The sequence below is a fragment of the Miniopterus schreibersii genome, assembly GCF_964146895.1.
Source record: "Miniopterus schreibersii genome assembly, chromosome: 4".
NCBI classification, from domain to species: Eukaryota; Metazoa; Chordata; class Mammalia; order Chiroptera; family Miniopteridae; genus Miniopterus; species Miniopterus schreibersii.
The window spans coordinates 42087532-42109540 of record NC_138105.1 but is presented as its reverse complement, the minus strand read 5'-3'; the positions used below and the strand labels follow the sequence as shown (position 1 = coordinate 42109540).

At 50.7% G+C, this 22009-nt stretch overlaps 1 protein-coding gene across 1 annotated transcript; it reads right to left on the bottom strand.

Annotated features, from left to right (window-relative positions):
* Nucleotides 1–12111: 12111 nt before the first annotated feature.
* On the bottom strand, nucleotides 12112–21787 carry REELD1 (reeler domain containing 1; the record flags this gene model as incomplete). The annotated part of the gene is made up of 7 exons (XM_081135420.1): nucleotides 12112–12720; nucleotides 13448–13511; nucleotides 14001–14347; nucleotides 15314–15480; nucleotides 17174–17319; nucleotides 19016–19238; nucleotides 21580–21787. 7 exons carry the CDS (start codon nucleotides 21785–21787, stop codon nucleotides 12112–12114), a joined length of 1764 nt encoding a protein of 587 aa, XP_080991546.1.
* Nucleotides 21788–22009: the final 222 nt, after the last annotated feature.

The following is a 22009-nucleotide window of genomic DNA, read 5'->3' as shown; positions in this document are numbered from 1 at the left end:
CCCCCCCGAGTCATCCAAGAAGCACCTGGTCCTCCCAAAACTCAATGGCTCTGGACAGATGAAGCTCACCTGCTGGTGTGGGTCCCTCCCCAGTGAGTGCACCTTCTGGGGATTCCCTAGGCCAGCATGGGGCAGACAGCATTGTCCCTTCTGTTGACAGAATTGGCCAACTCATAACGAATTGGCCAGCCCTCTACGGTATCAGAGATGAGTCCCAAGCCTCAGGAGTTCACCTGGCTCCTGGGAATCTGGCCAAGGTGTGTGAGGGGCCTGCTGAGCCTCGCTAGGAGCAAAGAACCAGAGAACCCACCACCACATTGCTGCCCCTGGGAAACCTGCTTCCTCCTTTCTCTGTGTCCCTCCAGCCCTGCCCCGACAGGAGTGGGGCCCCCAAGCCTGAGCTCAGTCTCTCTCCTCGTTTGATTGAATTGAGGAGAAGAGCCTGGAGTGGGGGGAGAGGCGCAGTGCTCAGGGCCACTTGCATCAAGCCTGAGCCTTCTCTCTTGCCTGTCTCACGTCCCCAATCTTCTCACCTCTTCTTCAGAATTTCCTGAAGCAGAAAGAAGCCCCAAATTCCCAATTTGCATGCTTCTTCCTGCTCCCACTCTCTGAATAGAGACAGCCCAGATCGTATCTGCTGCTGTTCACATACCCAGAAGTGTAAGGCAGAGTCCCCACTGCATCTGGATATCTGGATGGGGGGAGAGTTGCTCTGCCCACCTGCACGGTGCCACTCTCCCCGACACACTGCACGAGGAGCTGGGTTTTAAAGCCGTGTCTACCTGTGTGTTTAGTTATAAAGTCGTATATGCTCACAGAAAAACTGAGAATGAAGCAGAGTGAAAAGCCAGAGCTGCCCCCTCCATGTCCCATGCCTCCCCAACTTTCTCTGCTGCCCTGGGCCTCAGCCGCGGGGGAGCCCTTCAGAAGTCACCTGGGCCGCCTTGCTTCTCTGAGTCCCCAAGGCTTCTTTCAATTGCAGCCTCGCAGCTCCCCCCACATGGAAGAAACAGAGAACAAGAGGCCTGCGGTGCACAACCCAGACAGACAGACGCCATCTGAGTACTGTCCAGCAGCCCATAGGGGGAGGGGAACGGCCCCCGAGAGAGGCAGGATGGACGCCTGCCTGCGAGGCCCAACCTGGATGAGACAAGCTATGGCCCTGGGCACCTGGACTAGCCCTGATCCCAGAAAGTGGGACACCCGGGGAAAGGGCCCTCCTGCTGGCCCAGCCCAAGCAGCCTGTAGGCAAAAGGAAGCGGCTGCCGGTGTGCCCTGGGCTCCCTCTCTCGCTGTGCTTCTGGAAGAATCAGGAATGAGTCCACATGAGGGCAGGGGGCTTGCTTGCCTTGGCGTGTGGAGAGGCTGCGTGTGAGGGAGGGCAAGAAGCACACCCCGTTCACACCTGGCACATGGCAGATGCTCAATAAAACACCACGGAAGGAAGCGACCCCCTTCTAGCCCAGCCCGGGCGCGGCTGTGGGGAGCCCCCTCTGAAGGGGTGTGAGGACCCGAACGCCCACCTCACCGAGCTGCTGCCAGGATGAAATGAGGCCAGGCACGAAGAGTGAAGGGCGTCGGCTCTACAGGGTGATACAGACATCAGGGGTGGGAGAGTCAAACATGCCTTAGACTTAAGGTTTCAGTGGTTAAAAAGCAGTTCTTCTGATGTATCCGTGGACAGTCTTCTCGTCATTAAATAAGAAATTTAAGTTGTAAGAATACACCCCCCCACACACACACACCACCACCACCACCAGTGGAACTCAATAGAACTATTTTCTTTTTGGGTGGAAAAGAAATTTTGTTTTTCTAAATTGGACTGTGAGGCTGCTCGCCACCCGGGACAGCCCTGGCTGCACAGAATGGGCCGGCACCCTTCCAGCAGCCAGGCCCGGTCTTATTTACACTTATTTACATATCGAGCGAGATCTCCATGGCTGCCTGCCCGGAAGCCCTATTTTTAATTGTTTGCCGCCCCAGCTGCCCCTCTGACCCTTCCTGGCACTTCTCTGAGGATTTCCGGCCACTACTAGCTTGGGAGGGAAGGGCAGAAGACCCGGCTCCTTGGAGGGGATCTCAGCAAAGGCTGAGCTCAAACCAGAGCCCCCCTCCCCTCAGACTCAGCATCTTGCAGAACCTTTGCAAGGTGGCGATCCTGGGGACCAGGGCTGGCTCCCTGGGGCGCGGAGGGGATTTGGGCTCCAGCCAGGGGGCGGCTTCATAGCTCGGCCAGCTGCATCCCATGTGGACAAAAGGACGGGGAAGGGGGAAGCAGCTGCTTGTGTGCTCTCCAGCTTCCTCTCTAGCTGAGCTTCTGGAAGAATTTGGAATAGTTCCAAGGGAAGGGAAACGGCTTGCCCTGAAATTTGGACGGGCTAGGGTTTGGTGTGTGTGTGTGTCCCCCCTCCGGCCCCCGTCCTTTTTAAAAGCAGTATTTCCTAGACAGAGCAATAAAATATAGATTTATAAATATTTTCCAAGAGTGCCCTCTAGCGGATATCTGAAGGAAGTGGCCCATCTCACCAACAAGCGACTTAGATCCCAAACTTCTGAATAAAAATAACGCACATTGGAGCGAGACCTCCTTCGCACGTGATCTGAAAACATATCATATTTCTTTCCAGCGGTCCATAAGATGTCACGTTGCCTTGATTGGGGATGAAGGCTGCCTTAAGTCTTTAAAAGGAAATCGGGTTCTACTTCTGGAACTGGAAATCATAACGTTACATGTGCGGTATTTTGAAACGAAGTGAAGGGAAGTGTGCGGGATGGGCGGGTGGGAGAGATTCCTTGATTGTGTCCCTAGGCTGAGCAATTGTGTTCCTAGGCTGAGCATGTCCATGGCCCAGTGCTTTTATTTTGGCTGCAGAGGGAGCCAAGGCTGCAACAATGTCCAGCCCCAGAGGCCACACACACTGCTGGGTTTTTACCTTGAGGATGTGGGACAGTGAGTCATTTGTGCCTCTCCCTGGTTCTTCCTGGCCAAGGTCAGCTTTCCCACTGGAACCAGGCAGCTTGGCGCAGAGCCTGAGCCGTCTGGAGCCTTTCAGTGGTGCAGAGCCCAGGGGAGGGTGTGGTCCCACCGCCCCCTTCCCCCCTCCCCCAGAGGACCCCAGTTCAGGCTCCAAGGCCAAGCTTGTCCCCGTCATAAAACCTCATTTGCTCTGCTCAGTTTAGCATGAAGGGCCTCCTGGCGGAGGCCTGAGGAAATCACCAGCCCCGAATCAAGTTTCCCAGGCAGAAGAATTCTGTGGCAAGGAAAGTCAAAGGGCTGCTGACCATTCTCACTCTTTCTGGTGAGCTTTCAAAAAAATGATTACATCTTCTCTGATAATAGTTAGGTTCCAAATCACCTTGTAAACCCTGCTACTACAAGTAATAATAACACAGCTGCCATTCATGTATTTCTCCAGTCAACAAATGTATTTTGAGCACACACTTGGTACCAGGCATGGTTCTAGACTGACCACCAGGACAGACGAGGCTCCGATCTCATGGAAATTACATTCTAGCATAGAGGTAGATTATATACAGTCAAATGTATAATTTTGAGACTACCAAGGAAACTAACAGGGTGTAATGAGTAATAACAAGGGAATGCCTACCTAGATGAAGTGGTTGGGAAGACCTCTCTGAGAAGGTTACATTTAAGCACCTATTTTGTGCCAGATATTTACTGTGTTAGGGGTTCAGAATACAAAGATAAAGGAAATGCAGTCTGTACCTTCAAAGAGCTCAGTGCCCAATGGTGAAATAATAATTTCATAGGATTCCAAACAGCTGAGCCCTAAGATCTGCCCTTCACAACAAATCTGCCAAGCAAATCGTGTCATCCCCATTTCGTAGTTGTGAAAACGGACTTTAAGTGCTATGAAAAGACTTGCCTAAAGTTTCAGGGTTCATCGGTAGCACTGTCAAGGTTTGAATCAAGCTAAATATACTCCTAAATATATATATATATATATTTTTCCTATCCTATGCCATGTTGCTTGGTGGAAGTGGGAGTAAATAAGGAAACCCCAGCATCTCTCTCAGCGCAAAGGTCTCACCGGGGCACCCGGCACTGTCTCAAGTGGGTGACAGACTCTGCTGCACCTGCCCCTCGGCGTCTCGCTCGAGCAGAGGAAGGACCAGCCCCGCACGCTGGCTACACCTGCAATCAAACGTGTTGCTTCCCTGGCTCCGGACCGTGGCCCACGAGTCTGCAGTTGCTTTCAGACTCCCTCCGCCAGAAGTGACGCTGCTGAGATGCTTGTCCACCAAACTAACTCACGCCTGAGTTCCTCCTCAGTCTCCCTTCACGAGGCACCTCTCATCCGGCAGCCAAAGGGACAGGTCTCCCGACTGTGGGAAACGGTCGCCCTCCACGTATGCAAAACTCATCACTGACCCTGAGCAGAACAGGAAGGAAAGAAAGGCCACCAGAAGGGACCCCTGACTATTCCTCAGATGCTGTGGGGAAAGAGAACAACCCGCAGCGGGCTGCGTGCGGACTGCAATGTGGTGGCTGAGCCTCGTCGCCCTGAAAGCAGGGTTGTCACACCAGCTCTCCCGGGGGAACAGAGGAGGGCAGTCGGATCAGCTCAGTGGGTGATAGGATTGTTGCTTTGGTGTCAACTGAACAACCTGGATCTAGAGAAAATGGGCGACTCGGAGCAGTGATGCTCCACCTGCGCTCCCAGCCCCGGGGACAGAGGCACCGGCAAAGGAGAGGCCGGTAAGCCGGAGGAGCTGTGCTCTGTCTGGCCTGACTCGCACCCTGGGCTTCCACGAAGAGCAGATGCCTTTTGAGAAAAGACCTCTGACGCTGGGGAGAGAGGGAAGAGATGGACGGGGATGAGGGGCTGGAGGTGATCATCTTTAGCTCGATGTTGGCTCCAAGGCCCAGCTTTGAAATCAGACGACACCAGCAGCCTGCCACGGACACACTCCTTCAAGGCAGGGGCTAAGCCTCACTCCCCTTTGTGTCTTCCACCTCGACACATGGCCTGTGAATATTTACGTAGTGATCGGAATCAGCTCGGACTCCGGTGAAGTCTCCAGCTTAAGGCGTGTTCTGTTCAGCCCTGTCAGTCTGAGCCCTACCTTTTTCTTCCTTTATTTCTTTTTGCTGTTGTTGTTAATCTTCACACAAGGATATTTTTCCCCACTGATTTTTTGAGAGAGTGGAAGGGAGGAGGGAGGGGCAGAGAGAGAGGAGAGAGGGAGAGACAGCGATGGGAGAGAGGCACATCCATTGTCTGCCTCCCGCGGGCCCTGACCTTGACCAGGAATCGAACCTGAGATCCCTCGGTGAGCAGGTCAAAGCTCTAACCACTGAGAACACCAGCCAGGGCTCGCTCTTTATTCCTTGGGAGGGCAACCTCCCATCTTCCAAGTAGGTGTTGACCAGCCCCAGAGAGGCTGGAGGTAAGTTAACGGGGTGTTTTCCAGGACAGAGCTGACCCCTTCAGGAAGCATCACCCGTGGAGGCTCCCTGCTGCCTCCTGGGCTTTTCCATGTGCTGGTTCTGCGGAGTCGACCTCTGCTTTGCACTCGGGAGACCCTGGAGCACATGTGTGTCTATTTGTGCGGGAACAAGGAGGGACAAAGGTGGGCCTGACAACGTGGCCCCAGGAGCCCGGGAGGTAACCCCTGCACAGATGCCCCCAAGGGCCTGGTTGTGTACAGACTTACATCTGTTACAGAAGTGCCTCGTTTCCCCTCCTCGCCTTTCAGGTAGTAAATCTATGTTCAGTTTCTTCTATAAGCCAGGCACTGTGCTAGGTGCCAGGGAACACAGGAGGAAATAAACACAAGAATCCCTGCCCTTATGGAGCTTATCTTCATCAGAATCTAAAGCCTCGGGTCTCAGCTCTGGCACCTGGAAAGCTTTGCAAAACGTGGACATGGGCCCCACTCCCAAGAAGTCCGATTTGATTGACTGGGAACCTGATGTCCGTGTTTATATCTGAAGGATTTGGGGCTAGATGAGAGGAGCTCTGAGGGTCTACAGAGAAGCTTCTAGTCTTTTTGATTGTGCAAACCAACGTCCCTCCTTGAGACCTTTCCCCGAGGACCAGTCTCGGGAAGGATAAAGGAAAGCTACTTGCTTTCTGTTTCCTCCAGAATTTCACTCCAGCTTTAGGTTTTGCTTTTATTCCTTAGTTTCCCATCAGGAGTCTTCTGAGAGTAGGATCTTGCCAATTCAGATCAATTTAAGAAGCCCACGCCTTCTGTCACCCTGGGCTGCCCATCTCCTGCCCCTGACTCTGCCCCTTCTCACTGGCTTCCTGTCCTCTGTTGCTGGATTCCAAGCTCCTTTTGTCTCCACCTCCTGGATCCGGTAGCCGTGACCCAGGAGCTCAAATAAAGGGCCTTTCCCTTCCTTACCCCTTCTTCCCCCATCTCAGGCAGCATCTGTCCCTTTTCTCTCCTTCTCACCATTTTCCACCCCCAGATCACCTCTTCTCTTGCCCCAACTCCATTCTTTAAGCTCCTGTAGGCACCTCTGCCACTGGGGCTCAGGCCTGGAGGAGACAGAAGGCAGCCTGGCCTTAAGTATCTGGGGGTGGACTTCGGACGCCGGGACACTCTCCCCATCTTCGCCTGAGCCTGGTGGATTCCAGATCCGGAGAGGGCCCCATTCACAAACGTTCAAGAGAGAGAACAAAACGTGTTTGGCACTTTTGCTTGTTTTTTAATATCGAGAGGAGTTGATTTTCAATCCCAGAAGGTCTGAGCAAGTAGGGGGACTCAGCTTAATCAGAGGGCTCCGGCTTACACACACCCTGCAAATAATAATAATAACAACAGAATAGTACTAATGATTGTGCTCCGTTTGGAGCTTGAAATGATCAGTGACATTTCCTCTGATGAGGTTAAACAGCCTGGCTCCTGGGGCTGCACATTTGCATAATAAAGATTAGAAGTCACTGCCTCCTACATCTCTCTGGGCACAAGCCAACCAGCCAGTGTCCTTGGTTCAGGGACACCACTTCCTAATGAACTTCCCTGTGTGATCCTGCGCAGTGATTCTAATCTTTGGCTTGCATGTGAAATGTCAGGGTTTTTCTTTTCTTTTTTTTTTGTCTCAGAGAACAACAAATTATGTTTTTAAATGAGAAGGTGCTGTCTGTAATGGATAATACAATCTGCAAACGCAGAGGCAACGTCTGTGACCCACGGTGCTGACCTAGCAAGCTCAAGTCTATTTTTCCAGCCTATCAGTTGATACGAAAACATCACTTTAGACGTAATAATTAATCATTAGTCAAAATGGATATCCCCGCTGGTTCCTTGCCTCTCAGACAACCCTGCCTGGCCTGACAATAAATCAGGAAAATACATTTCTTAATATCCAATGGAATGCATTTCCAGACAGCCTCTTTGCTCTGTAAAGTAACAAAACACTTTGCAGAAACCGTCTATCAGCATCGATGGGAGATGATTCTCCCAGGGCTCTGTTTTAAGGAGGCAAAAGGCAGAGCCCAGAGGGAGACAGCGTGTTCAAGGTGGTGGCTGGGAACCAAAGAAACATCTCACAGCGGTGGCTCCGGGACGAAGGCAGCCAGCACCTGCCCCGTCTGGACCCGCTGGTTCCTCTCCCCTTCGTTACATCTTCTCCCCGCGGCCCGCGCCCGGGCCCTGTCCCAGGGAGCAGGTCATGCCCTGGCCCAGCCACGGTGAGTGCCAGTCCCCGAAGTCCCACCCTCGTCCTTGCTCTGATGTAGATTAATCTCTCCAGGCCATTTTTCTGCTTGATTCCTGGCTCTCTCTGGACCCCCTGAAATATTTACAACCCCCAAAATGCTCTGAGAAATAAGTGATCTGCCGAGTACGGTGGAAAGAAAAGTGGGTGGGAAGGCAAGTCGGGAGGAAGGGCTCTGAGGGCTCCCCTGGACTGACTTCTTGTTCGAGTGTGACCTCTCGGCGGCCTCGTGCCCCTCCGCTGTGACAAGGAGGTGTAGTGAATGGTTTCCAATCTGTGCTTGCTGGAGCCCTGGATTTCTCCGGGTGAGGTGCAAGGGAAAATGGGGGGGAGGGAAGATAGCCTCAAAGGTCAACTAGAGGTCAGATTTTATAGGTGCTGGGGGTAGAGCAAAGGGAAAAACAAAGCCTCCTCCTTACACAGCATCCTGGTCAGGGGAGGCAGAACAGGATAAAAAAGACAAATAAACGCATTAGACTCGGGGGGTAAGAAGCGCTATCAATATAAAGCGGGGTGGGGCGCAGAGATTGAGAAGAGGCTGGGGTGGCCCGGAGCAGCCTCTCTGATGAGGCGACACTGGGACAAAGCTATGGAGGCTTGTGGACATCTGGGCCCTGGGCTCCAGACAGAAACAGCCCGAGCGTGTGCGCGCAGGGAGTGCCCGGCACCTGAGGAGCGTTCCCGAGCCGCGACTGTGGTCCGAGGGCCGGGCCCCACGGCGCCTGGGCAGCCAAGGGAGGTGTGCAGGCTTCGTTCCGAGAGCTAGAAGCCGTCAGAGGACTCAGAGACATGTGGCATCAATGGATTTATGGTTTAAAAGCAAAAAACAAAAACAAAAAAACCCACAGAAATATATTTGGCAGGCTTCGGGCGTCCTGGTCGCTGGACCATCACTGTCAATGGAGCAAAGTCTCAAAATGTTCTCTCTCTCTTTTTTTTTTTTTTTTTTTGCATTTAAAGAACAGAAAAAACAGACAAAAATGTCCTCTTTTTTTACCATAAAGGCCCTCCTGATACCCTACACCTGAGATCACTAGGGCTGGTTTTGCAACCCCCTGTGGCCAGACAGAACAGAGTTCTGAATATCCTAGAGCTGCAAAGAAGTTCTCAAGTTTAATGAAACAAATTAATGCAAATTTATTTCGCTTGAAGAAAAGAAACATCGCTTTTAGGAGAGGGGCTCAGCCCGGGAGCCCGCGATTCAGAAAGGCCCGGAATCGCTGGTTAATGCCGCCCAAGTCCAAGGCCGGGAGAGGGTAGCTGTCTGTAATTTGTTCATAAGTTGCAAGCCCTTTCCACACAGCTTTGCAAATAAAACGGGACACTTGTTTAAATATTTACTAGCTTGTTGACCCATTTTTGTTGTTGTTGTTCATTAGAATTTTTTAAAAAGAAAACAAACATTGTAACAGCAAATTAATCCAGACAGCCTCGACAGGGAGGCCGCTCCGCCGGGCTACAGTTAAGCATGAAGTCAAGATTTGCCAAGATGATGGCGTCCAAGGGGAGAAATTAATTAGAAATATCAGAGACAGGCTCTGAATGCAAAAAAGGTTAAGGCCCACCACTACCCCCAATCTGTGGATTTTAAATTAACAATAGATGTGAAAACATTTGTTCAGAATATAGAGAGTTTTCGGCCATTGCTTCTCTGTTATTTTCCCTTAAATGCGTGTTTAGCCGCAAACCTCTTTCTCCTACAAGAAGTGCTTGGCCGAACAATTCTCTAGCTGTTCCCATGAAAAAAAAAGCTAGTTTAAGACGTTGCGTTGGATTCCTTTGCCTTTTTAAAGCTTGTAATGGCTTTGTGCTTTAGTAGGCGCCAACGGCTTAAGTTAATGCTTCCTCCTTGCTCCCCTCTGGGCTTCTCCGGGTCGGGCTGAGAGGATCTTCGAGATCACAGTAACAGAGGGGTTTTCTGTCTGCTGACTGCAGGCCTGTGGACTCCAGCTGCCCTTGCCAAAAACAGAGTTTACTCAGAAAGTCTCAGCAAAAATGTCTGGCCCCCAGCAGGAATTGTTGCTGGTGGCTACCATGACGACCAGGGCAGAAGGGACCACAGGGGTGGAGGTTGTCATGGAAAGGGAATAACTTTTCCTGGTGGTCACAGACTTTCTCTAAACAGACCAGACTTAGAGATAGTGTCGCAGCTTCAGGGTGACGATATTAACCCCGGCATGTCAGTGACAAAGCTAGTCTCAGACAGCTGAGTGTTGAGCATGAGTTTCTTCTTTGGCATAGCAGCCAAAGAGGTAAATAATTTTGTGATCCTGGTTCCTCTGACGAGGGGCCTGAGGCTCAGAGGATGTCTGGCCGACTCCTCTGCATCACTTCACTCTATTGCCAGAGCAGGTGTTCCCAGCTGAAGGAGGGAAATGCCCACCTAATCCTGAAGCCTGGAGATCCCCGCCCCACCCCCCTTGCTGCGACCACCGTAAAGTGGTGCAAGTGAAACCATGTAACCCCAGGCAGAGCCTTAAGGGATGCCCAGCCTCTGGCTTTGTCTGCTTAGGGCACCCCCACTTGGAACCCAGCCTCCAGCTGTAAGACGCCAGGAAGAGGAGAGCCAAATTGCTCCCTACATTCATCAGCAGCCCCAGTTGAGCCCCGGCTGGCAGCCAGCACCACCTGCCAGCCTTGTAAGTGAATCATCTGGGATTTTCCAGCCCATTCAACAGCATGTGGAGCAGAAGAACAGCCCAGCTGAGCCCAGGCAAACCCAGAATCGTGGAAGATGATAGCTGGTGGTAGTACCGGTTGTTTTAAACCACTGAGTTGTGGGTAGTTTGTTTCACAACAGTGCATAACCAAAACAGTCTGTTTACCCAGGAAAACACCCTCTTGGACAGGAAAGATCTGGATGGTGGTATACCTGGCTCTGATGGGATGTGGCCAGGTGAGAACCTTCTAGGAGAAGGTCCCTTGTTTGCATCTTGGGGATGATATTTCTGTGGAGGGCTAGGCATGTAGCAGTGACGTCTGTGGCCCCCCACTGAGTACAGGGCATTTGTGTCTTCCCACAGCATTCCTAGAACACTTCCACTTGTGAGCACCTGGTCTCCCTGTGCCTCGTGAGAACCCTCACCTGAAGCCAGGGAACAGGTGTGCCCGGCCCAGAATTCAGGAGGAGGGTGGCCAATGAGCCACCAGAGGCCAGAAACCCAGCAGGGTTTCTTTCCTACACACCCAACTTAAAATTAATGCTTTTGTTGTTGAATCGAGATGTCATGAACGCCTCTCTCCCTTTGGCAAGTTACTGAACTTAATCCTCATGAAGTTATAGTGAGGGCTAAAAGTGAACATGTGTGTAAGGCTCTTCATGCGGCACCTGTAGGATTTAGGTGCCCCATAATAAATACCCTTTCCTAATTTACAGTGGTTTTTGTTTCCCCATGAAAATGGACTGCGACTCTGCAAAGGCAGTTCCTTATGTGCCATGTGAGAGGAGTATATTCAAGGTTTATATTCAAACTTGTGGATCCTCCGTAGTATCTAGGGACTCCGGCTAAACCAAGAGAAGATGGTCTTCATAGAGTCACCAGAGCAGGTGGGCTCCGCGTACGATGCTCTCTCCCTGACACGCCCTGAAAAGAAGAGCAGAGGCTGTTCTTCGAGCTGTGCCGGCCTTGTTTTCCTCCAGCCTGACCTTTGGCAAAAGGTAATACCTCTGCTCACTGTTGGGCTACATGAGCCTCTCGTGGGGTGTAAGTGGATGGGAGGTCTCCGCTCCATTTACACCTGATGAAGAGCTTACTGTCCCGCTCTGGTGTTTATGGCCTTGTGTTCCACGTCGGTGTTTTCCCACAAATGTGTCTAATCAAGCTCTCCCAAACTCTTTACCTCCGATTGATTTCCGTGCAGACTGGCCGGACCTCTGAGTTTCCAAGAAGACTGAACATCCTTGCACTTGCCTAGTCCAATAATCAGAGCCGGTTCTGAGCTCCAGTTTTAAAAAACAAAACTTCTGTGGGGGTGGTTTGGAGACAAGAAGCAGAAGCTACAGTTCTTTTTCTTCCAAAAGACTCAACCCCAACATTCCTTTTTTTTTTTTCAAAGAGTTAGAAGAGATGAGACTGACACACGGAGGAGGGACACAGTTTTTATTCCTGTGGGTTCCTTAAGGCAACGGAGGAAGCTCAGAGGCCAGGGGAGTCTAGTTAATGAGCAGGTTATACAATATTCATTTTGTTGAGTTTAACTCTTCAAACAGAACGTCTAATTGTGAAAAGAAAAAACAGCAGCTAAATGCAGATGTTGAAACAACAAAGCTCGGGAAGGACTCACTGCTTCCTCCACTAACCTCGTGCCGACAGCAGCCCAGCGGATCCCTCGGCTCATCAGCGATTCTCATCAGCTCTGTTCTGAGACAGTCTACAGGGTCTAAGGAGGCCACTGAGAGGCCTGGGACCACAGGCTTCTCAGAGGACTGTTTTCTTGCTCCCCACAGAGGGAGTGATCCAGTTGTGTCTGTCTTCAACCAAAGCACAGCTGTTCTCCCCAATGTGCCTGACACGCACAGTCTCGCCCCCGTTGCTTCCAGCAACAGCATCCCCGCCGTGCTCCCTGAAGGACACCTCTGTCCGCTTGTGGCAATATTGGGTGTGCAGGTAGCAGAGGCCAGCAGCCAAAACCATGCCCAAGGTGGCCGAAAGGCAAAGCAGGACTCCTAGTTGGGGAGTCCGGAGCTGGATCCCCAAAGGGGCACTGGCTCCCTCTTGCCCAGCCTCAGGCCTTGGGTGGGTCTTCCTGGGAGGGCCCACTCTGCCTTCTCCATTTCCCTCCCCCTCTCTGAGCTCTTTGTGCTTTGACTGAGGCAAGAAGCTGGCAGAGGGCCTGGCTGCCTCCAACTGGCCAGTAGCAGTGGGTGGCCCCGGAGAGGCCGAGGTGTGGAAGACAGGGGTTGGGTCGGCTGCCTCAGCCTCGGTCCTGGCCAGCTCTTCAGAAGGCCAGAGGCGCTGAGGATAGGTAGGATGGACGGTGTCCAGAGGAGGCCTCATTACCGTCCTGTTAGAGGCCCCCATCTTGTCCTAGAAAAGCAGAGGGGGGAAAGTCAGAAGGGCTGGTCTTCACCCAAGCTGCCACTGAACTCTGCAGTCAACCTGTGTTCTTTAATTCCAGGCAGCAGCCGAAAACCCAGTCTTGTGCCCAAGTAGATAAATATGCACTTGTTATTGATGGAGACGGGGTGGCTAATGGAAACCCCGCAGAGAGCATGGAAGCCAGCCACAAGAATAAACTTAGACCAGTACGGGTGATTGTCATTTCTGGTCATTGAAAGCTTTGAGTGTATCTTTTTATGCTAACACCCATGCAAGGGGGACCATTTACTCTGATAAATTTGAGTAAGAATATTAAACCATGTTTTATTTTGTGTTTCTTTAAGACTTCAAAGGAATAGTAACTCAGAGGGTATGTATATTTTATATTGCCCATTGATCTAACCTCTGGGACTATCCATGGTCTTATAAGGCCAAAGCTATGAAGGAGGGGTTGGGGGCAGGGAGGCGAGAGGAATTATTAACCAAGCTGAGTGGGAAAACAAATCAGTAAAACCATCAACTTCTACAATTGCTGATAACTTCAGAGACAAAGGCTGGTATCGATTGGTAGAATGGTGCTGTGTGTATATTATACCCTTGCCTCCTTCTCTCTAGCTTTGGCTACTAGTCTAATAGCTCTTATTTCCCAGCCTGGAACTTCCCACTCTGAGTTCAAAATACCAACCTCACTCCCCATGCACAACTCAGCTGTTACCTGTTCATTCCTATCCAAGGACAGACAAGTTTCTGATGAATCAAAGCTTGGATCATCTTGAGTCCTAGTGGGAAAAATAGAGGTGCTGAGAAGAGGTCACTAAGTACTTAGATCAAAAATCAACTTTTCCTGTCACTGCTGCATATACTGATAAAATCAGATTTCCTTGAAAGATGCCTGAGTTTGGAGTCGAGAGGCTGGAGGGAGGAATGGGGGATGGGTGAGTGAGGATGGTAGCAAAGAACTCACTGTTGTTATTTATTATTTTATATAAATGTATATTTATGTATTATAAATTTATATATCTAAATTTTATTTATAGCAGCATGTTGGAGACCTCACCCTTCCAAGAGAGTACACTTTGCCCAGGTGATTATCATACCCAGCCCTTTTGACCAATAGCCTTTCTACAATCAGAGTTTCTCATACAATTAAGAATAACGATGGTTGAGATCTTTTTCCATCAGACTCCAAGTAGTTTACATTTCCTCAGCACCCTAGTGTTTGGTTTCATCCCACCACCTTATTCACTGGCCACCCCCTAGCCCATTACCTGTGGTAGGTGCTAGGGCTGGAAGCCAAGCCCTCGGGGGACAATCTCCTAAGGGCCAGGAGCCTCTCCAGCCCATGGACATCCAGAGAGGGTTCTAGGGTTGGGTTGCTGTTCCTGCCGGGTGGCTGGCCATTGCTGACTGCAGTAGCTGTGTGTGATGATGGTCGGAACACAGGCTCTGCACCCCCAGGAAACTCTGACACCTCAGTACTGGCAGGAACAGGATCTAAGCTGTCCTCTTCTGCAGCCCCAGTGAGGATATCTGTGCGCTGCTGTGAAAGAGCGACGGGGAGACTGGGAGCTAAACAGAGGCCCAAAGACACCACAAAGAGAGTGAGAGCATTTCCCTGTATTGATTAGCACCAGCAGCTACAATAACAGGTAAATACTAGAGACTTAATGAGCCTTGAGGACAGACCATTAAGTGTGAGCCACTTAAAAGTGTCAACATAAAAATGACCTGACCAGTAATATAAGCCCTGACCAAGCAGCAAAGCACTCCATTTCTTTTTTTTTTAATCTTCACCCAATAATATTTTTTCCATTGATTTTTAGAGAGACTGGAAGGGAGGGAAGGAGAGGAGAGAAAGAGAAACATCCATGTGAGAGAGACACATCAATTGGTTGCCTCCCACACGTGCCCAGACTTGGACTGGGGATCAAACCTGCAACCCAAGTACATGCCCTTGACCGGGAATTGAGCCTGAGACCCTTTAGTGCGTGGGCTGACACTCTATCCACTGAGACACACCGGCCAGGGCAAAACACTACATTTCTTAGCTCTTTTTAGAGTAAGACCCTGGACTTCTGGGCTTGTGCATTCCTAAGTCTCCAATCAGACAACATAGAAACCACTGCATTTTTTTCTCACCTCGGCCAAGACCTGCTTCTAGCTAGAAAAAAAGTAGAATCTCACAAATCAAAGATATTTAAAAGCCCTCGATCTTTCTTGCCATGTTAGTAACACTCAAAGTTTCCCAGGAGATGATAGTGACTTGAGCCTCTGCTGTGAGGTCATTGCCCTGAGCTGCCCTCCGCTGTCTCGCTTCCCCTCCGTGACCGGCTGACATGACAGCCCAGCGTTGGAAACAGCTGCACACGGTGCAGGGAGCAAGTGCAGGTTTTGCAGTCAGAGTATATCTGGGTTCTGCTCCCCACTCTGCTCATTCCTGGAGGCTGTGGGCAGGTCCTCCCGGAGCATCAATTTCTTCGTTTGCAAAATGGGACCAATAGCAGTGCCAACACCATGCAGTTGAGGGGGCGAAATGGAGTCACTGAAAGAGAAGCATGAAGCCTCCCTGGCACAGACGCACCGTGTGCCGAGGGTCTACTACCTCGATGGTGACGGTGTTCACAGAAAGTGTTGGCTGGCAGAAGTTTCTCCGGCCAGGGCTCCAACTGGTTTGGGTTGAATCATTTTTTTTGGGGGGGGGGAGGCTGTTACTTTGTTCCAATGACTTATCACTCAAAAACATCGAGACTTAGGTGAAAAACGAAGAAACCTAACACAGACACACAGAGCACAGCAAAAATTCTGGCAGTTTAAAACTCCCCCCTGAACTTTAAATGCATTCAGACATCTGCAGGCCCACTGAGTGCTGGGCACCATCGCAGGTCAGGTGGGTGATTTGTTTCTGAACTGAAATCTAGGAGAGACGCTTAGCTGCCCAACCTTATCAACTACAGTGTGAGGACGGCTTTAACCAGAGCTGAGGAAGCAGTTACATCTGCCCACCGAGAAGCATGGGGAAAGTTTCACAAAGGAGGCAGCTAAGCTGCCCCTTGAAAGACAAATAGGTCACCGTGAGGCACGGTCCCGTTTGAGGAAATGTCAGAAGGCAAAAAACGTAGAGACATAAAAGTAGGTCATGTCAAATGAGGTCAGGTAGGACCCCAAAATGTCCCAAGGGTCTGCTGGGAAATGTCTGGGAAATACAATATGCTGTCTTCCCAATATGAAAATTCATAATTCCTGCTGGCCTACTGAGGTCGTCTGACAGTGAAGAAATCTATTTCACTTTGTTAGATGAACGACACCTCCCCCAGCACACACACACACACACACACACACACACGCACACACACTCCTTTTTCCTTAGGGAATCACCAGGGTTTGTGCAGAGGAAGAGGCAGGAAAACAGGCTGGGGCCAGAAGGGGAGGAATGTGAGCAGCATAGTAAGGAGTTTACCCTGAAGCTGCTCAGACTGGAGTTTTCGACCCCCCAGGGGACAAGGTTCCCAGCAGGGTCAACCATTAGGGAGGTGGCAGGACCCTCGGGAGGTCCCTTCCTGAAGCCTCACTTTTACTCATATTCATGTTTTAAAAAGCATGCTTGGGATTGGAAAGCAACATTTGCATGATTTACAAAGTAAAACGTGAGACGACAGGCACGTGGTGGACTTGCAGGGTCTTCTTCAGGCCACACTGAGATCTTTCTCCGCCTTTAGGAATATCTTGGTGGGGAGTCGGCGGAGCGGCGCTGGGCACTGGGGAGAAGACAGAGGCTTGGGGCAAGGCAGAGTATGGAGGGCGGCTGGGGGCTAGCCCTGTGCCTGGGTCTGCCCGACTGAGCAAAGTCAGGGATTCAGATTGGATCCTGGGCGTAACACGTTAGCCGGGAATAAAGGAAAGAATAAAGGAAAGTGGGATTGAATGGATTAAAGTGACCCAGGAAAAAAAATCCATTGCCATCAAAACACTCTAATCCCTGATTCTCTTCTTCAACCCAGGCTGCAAAGAGCCATCTACCTGCTGTGGAAAGGAGCAATAAACACTGGATGAGTTTTCATTTAAGAAGAGGAAGGAGAAATAGAATTTCCTTCTTGAGCTCCCTGTAGCTTCAGGGTTTGGAGAAAGCAGCTGCGAGGCTGTGATGCTTGGTAAAGGGGGTGGGCCAGGCGGGCGCTGTTTCCTGGCCCGGCGGCCGGAGCTTACTCTCCACCCCGGGGCTCACTGAATTTGGGCCATTGAGCGGACAGGGCCTGTAGCCTCTAACTCAGCAACGGGGCGCGTCCCGCCTGCTAACGGCTGTGTTACCACATCCCCAAAACTGCTGCAGCCAGCCAGGGAGGGCGTCTATTGTTTGTGTTGCAGAAACTAGTCACTTTGAAGTGAAAATAGATATAGAAACAATGATGCCAACCCGGCTAGTGCGTCCAGTCGCAAGCTGTACCTGGGGCAGGTCCTTCCGCACCCCCAGGCCTCTGCCCAGGGGTGGGCGTCGGGGAGCCGGGCTCCAGGCGGCCGCTCGTCTGCTGAGACACAGCAGATGATTCGATCCCTGCCCAGTAAACGAAATACGACTGGACGACTGATAAACTGTGGAAAAGAAAGCAGGGTGATTGTGGGGTTAGTTTCTCTTAAATGAGGCCGAGGGTCATCCTACTAGAAGGGAGAGAATTAACAAGAAGACAAAGAACAAAAGCCTAAGAGAGTAGACCCAGGGAGAGATGACTGCCTCGCCCGCTGAGCGACTTCATGCCTTTTAAAAAACAAAAACTCAATAGCAGCAAATAATGAAAGTAGGAGAGGGTAAGCACAAAGTAATAAATATAGTCATTAAAAGTCTTATTTTGATGAAAGGGTGTCTTCCTCAACTGTTTAGACTGAAAAGCTTTTATCTTTGACTTTATTAATAACCACTACTGGTATTTTGTTAATTAAATGACAACATCTATTAAAAATGTTATGATTCTATTGTACAGCTGTACAATTCTATCATAGTTGCAGATTCTATTGAAAATTAAAGATAAATCATTAATAGCCCAAGTAATGTTTTGAATACATAATACCTTTCTCCAGTAAAAATCAGTTTCATAAACATTATCTCATTTATTGTCCCCAAAATTTCACCGAGGTAGGGATTATTGGCAAGTATCATTTTTCTCGCTATAAATATTCAGAAAGTAGTTATAAAAATGTGATTAATTATTAGCTGAGGCCATCCAGGGAGTTAAGGAGCCAGTAAGCGTCACGGTGCAGGCCTCACCACGCGGAGGTTATCGTCGGGAGGGACCCAGAGGTGAGAGAGCATGGGGTGTCCCTGGGAGGGGCTTCTAATCAAGTGACTTAGCCCCCCTTTCTGCCAAAGGGAGATAATAGCTTTTAAACCAGCTCCTGTGCAGCACCACATGGCAGCTATGATGGTAAATCTGAAAACGGAGGTGAGACGTTTTGAGAAATAAAAGTAACTGTGCAGGTTTAAGGACCTCCCATGCCACACGCCCCTGCGCTGGACCAGAACCAAAGGCACGGCAGAGCGGGGTCGCACCAGCAGCCCCGTGGGCACAATCACCAGGGCACGAGGTTCCCCTCCTTGCGGTTCCGCCCGCTGCCTCAGGAAACCAGGAGGAGATGGAGAAGGGGCGCCCCAGGGTGGGGCCACATCCCTCATTGCTCACGGTCCCCAGTGCCCAGGGGAAGCCTGGGGGCCGCCACCCGCGGGCACAGCCTCCCTCTGTACCTGCAGGGTGTGACTAAAGCAGCCGAGGAGGAAAAGAAACACGCCCTTTCCTAAGAACAACAACAACGGGACCCTCTTTCTCTAAAGGCAAGTGTCTCATTCCGAGTGGCGAGGATGCCCGTCGGTGCTCTGCTGCTTGCGCTGGCCCTTCCCCGAGGTGCTGCAGTCATTGCTACGCCCACCTGGCGGACGACAAGCCAGGGGCAGAGACTTCCGTGGCTGTCCCTGGGCTCGGGGAGGGGTCCCCCGCCTGTCTGCCTCAGCCTCCCTCCTTCCCGCTCTCTCTCCACCCTCCCACCAGCAGCCCTCTGGTGGGAGCTTCCCCGAGAGGATGCCCACGGTTCGCGTGTGCCCAGGAGGGGGCAAGTCACACGCTGCTGGACCGTGGAGAACGGCAGAGGGGAGTGGGCGCAAATATTTTTAGTCACCCCTGCATAGGCTCTCTCGTTGGGGCGGCCCAGCAGCCCTGTCCCAGAGGTGGGGAATGGGGGGGACCTGCCGTCTTTTCAGAGGGGAGGCCAGTTACTAAGAAGCAGCGCTTGGCTCTCTTACAGGAATCTGATGTCCCCCACGGGCTGGGCGGGGGCCTTCCACACCAAGGACAGGCTCCTCTTCCGGGACTTGTCAGCGTGGGTGACCGTGTCTGCCTCTTCAAAACAAGTCATCAGTTTGGAATGAGGAGAATGGAGAAGGAAAGTGCCGGCTACTTGATGATCCGACGCTCTCCGGGCCTGAAGCAGAAATCCCATGAAGTCGCGACCGCTCCTCACGGTCACTGCAACGGAAGACAAGGTGGCACATTGGAGGTGAGCACCTGGTGCAGAGGCGCCTGCTGATTTTATAGGGCGTCTCCAAAACTGAAAGTCTCACGCTCAGACCGGCCTCCAGAAAATGAACAATTCATCACGGGGAAGCAGAAATCCCATGAGCTGTTTTACACCCAAAATAATTTCCATCTGGATCAGAGATATGTAAAAATCACATACAAAAGAATTAAAAACAATTTAAAAAATTGTTTATAATGCCAAAAGTTAGAAAAAGTAAATGCCAGCAACGGGACACTAGTTAAACCCATCACATGACATCTAGAAAACCGACTGTCGTGAAATCATTGGAAATAAGCTTATGTGGGGCAACGGGCACACGATGCAGTGCGCAGATGATGTTTTGTTGAGTTGCACACCTGAAGCCTGTATATTTTTGCAAACCAATGTCACCCCAATAAATTCAATAAAAAATAAACTTATGTATACAAGAAAAGATTCAACATGGTTGTTAGGTGAAAAATATACACGTTGAACGGAATGCTTTAATTTGTGTCTCCGTAAGGCTATCCTCATTTGAGATATCACACTTACGTATGCTTATGTGCACAGAAAATTTCTGGAAAAACGTACAAGAAACAACAATGGTAGTACCTCTGAGGAATCAAATTCAGTGTCCAGAACAAGGGAAAGGAAAGTCTTACTTTTTATCTTCTACCCTTTATATTGCTTTAATATTTTTAAAACATGTACAGTGGCACCTCGGTTTTCGAATGCCTCCGTGGACGAACATTTCGGTTTCTGAACACCGTAAACCCAGGGGGAAATGCTTCGGTTTCCGAACACGCCGCGGGAGTGGAACACGCCCCACGGCTTCTGCTGAGCGCAAGGTCCTGAGGCCTCGCTGTCGGCTGTGGACCCCTCGGTTTTCGAACGGTCCTTACCTTTAAGCTCACAGATTAGGGTGGGATCCCAGCTAAAAAGCAGCAGTTGAGACATAGTAACTGACTCTCTGAATCCATGAGGCGCTCTCTTCAGCCCCTTATTATATATGTTGTCTTAGTTCCAATCACAATCCAGTTGTTTCCTCAAGGTCACTGCTTATTTAGAACTCGGTGTCACCGTGTATTGGGTCATTTCTGCAGATCTTCCCCCCGAATACAGTGTTTTGACCCTTACCATATTCATTTCCCCAGCCACAGGACGCCGGTGCCGACACGTGGATCCCCTTGTGCTGGGATGGCTCGGCACACCCTGGGAGGGGGAGGTTGGAGCCCCAGAGAAGGTGCCCCCTCCTTGAGCAGCCTCTTGCATTTACCCCAGCAAGCTGCACGCATATTACCACCTTCTAGCCGTCAGGACGTGACGACGTTTGGGAAACTGTTAGAATAGCCTGAATTTCAGTGTTAGGTGTATGTTGCTGTGGGGGCCAATTATCTTACCCACATACGTTCCCCTCCACTCTTACCAATAGAACAAAATGATTGGATAAAACACTATGTAGAGAGTACATTTTATTTTCATTTATCACCTCTAATTCCCATCAAAAGAGGTAGCAAAAATCAAACTCTGCTGATGGGTTTGAGTTCACCTGTAGCTGCACAGACATTTTTCTGTCCGCACTTAGCTACCGCCTTCAGCGCCTGTCGTGTTCTCTTGTTTTTCTACCTGGCACCTTGGGAGCTTGGTGCAGGGAGGCAGGTGTGACTCTGAAGTGTTTCTGTGGGGGAGAGGGGAACAGGGGTTGATGGAGATGCCCCTGGGGAGCTTCACGCGGGTTCTCAGAGGCCCCCTGGAGTTGAGCCCGTTGCCCACAGCAGTGACCCGCCCAGCCTCACCCTCTTGCTCCTGGCTGTCTCCTTGTCTCCCTTTCCTCTCTTCTTCATCTGTGCTTCCTGGGGTCACCTCCCAAATAAACCACCTGCACTTGGCTTCTTTCTCTGCGTTTGCAGGCACCTGAACTAAAATAGCAGGAATTGCTCTTTTCACTCCCCAAATAATTTTAGTTTCAAATAGTGAGGGGGAAAAAGTCTATTTTACACATCCAGATACACAGGCTACAGGAAGTTTGTTCAGGGTAACTCCACTTATGTCTTAGAATAAGGACAGATAATTTTCATATTAATGCTCTTTGTTCCCTCCCGTCTTGTACAGAAGAATATCAATATAGAGATTAGCTATGTGATTTTCATGATAACAAATATTTCATGCTTGTTGTTGGCTACGTAATTGCTTCTTAGGATAAAGCCAAACTTTAGCCCAGGAAACTCCTGGTGGGACTAAGGCAATTTGGAATTTGTCACCGGGGCCCTGGGGCTCCCTGGGGTGTCTTAAAGCCTCTCCCATACGTACCCGACACTGTGTCACCTGGTGAGTAGGAAGAGCTGCTGGTGTGGATGGTGACGTGGTGCGGCCTGGGGTTCTGAGGCTGGCCTTGACTGTGCTGGGGCTGCATGTCCTCACAGGCCACCGAGCTGGCCCCGTGGGAGAAGGCGGAGGAGCAGGAAGCCAGGCCGAGGGCGGCACACACCCAGCCTGAGAGGGCAGAGGCCACCCTCATCCCGCCCTTTCCTGTGTCACAAGAAACAGCAGCTTCAGTCCAGACGCTATATACGAAAATGATACGATGTGCCCGTGAGTGTGACTGACCCGAGTCCCGCGCTGCCTTTAAACCCGAGATACCTTGAATGCTGCCCCCAGGGTCGCAAGCCCTCAGGGTCAAGATCAAAGACACCCCGAGCCATAGGGAGCGTTTCATTCCTAAACTTTTTCCAAAAACCTT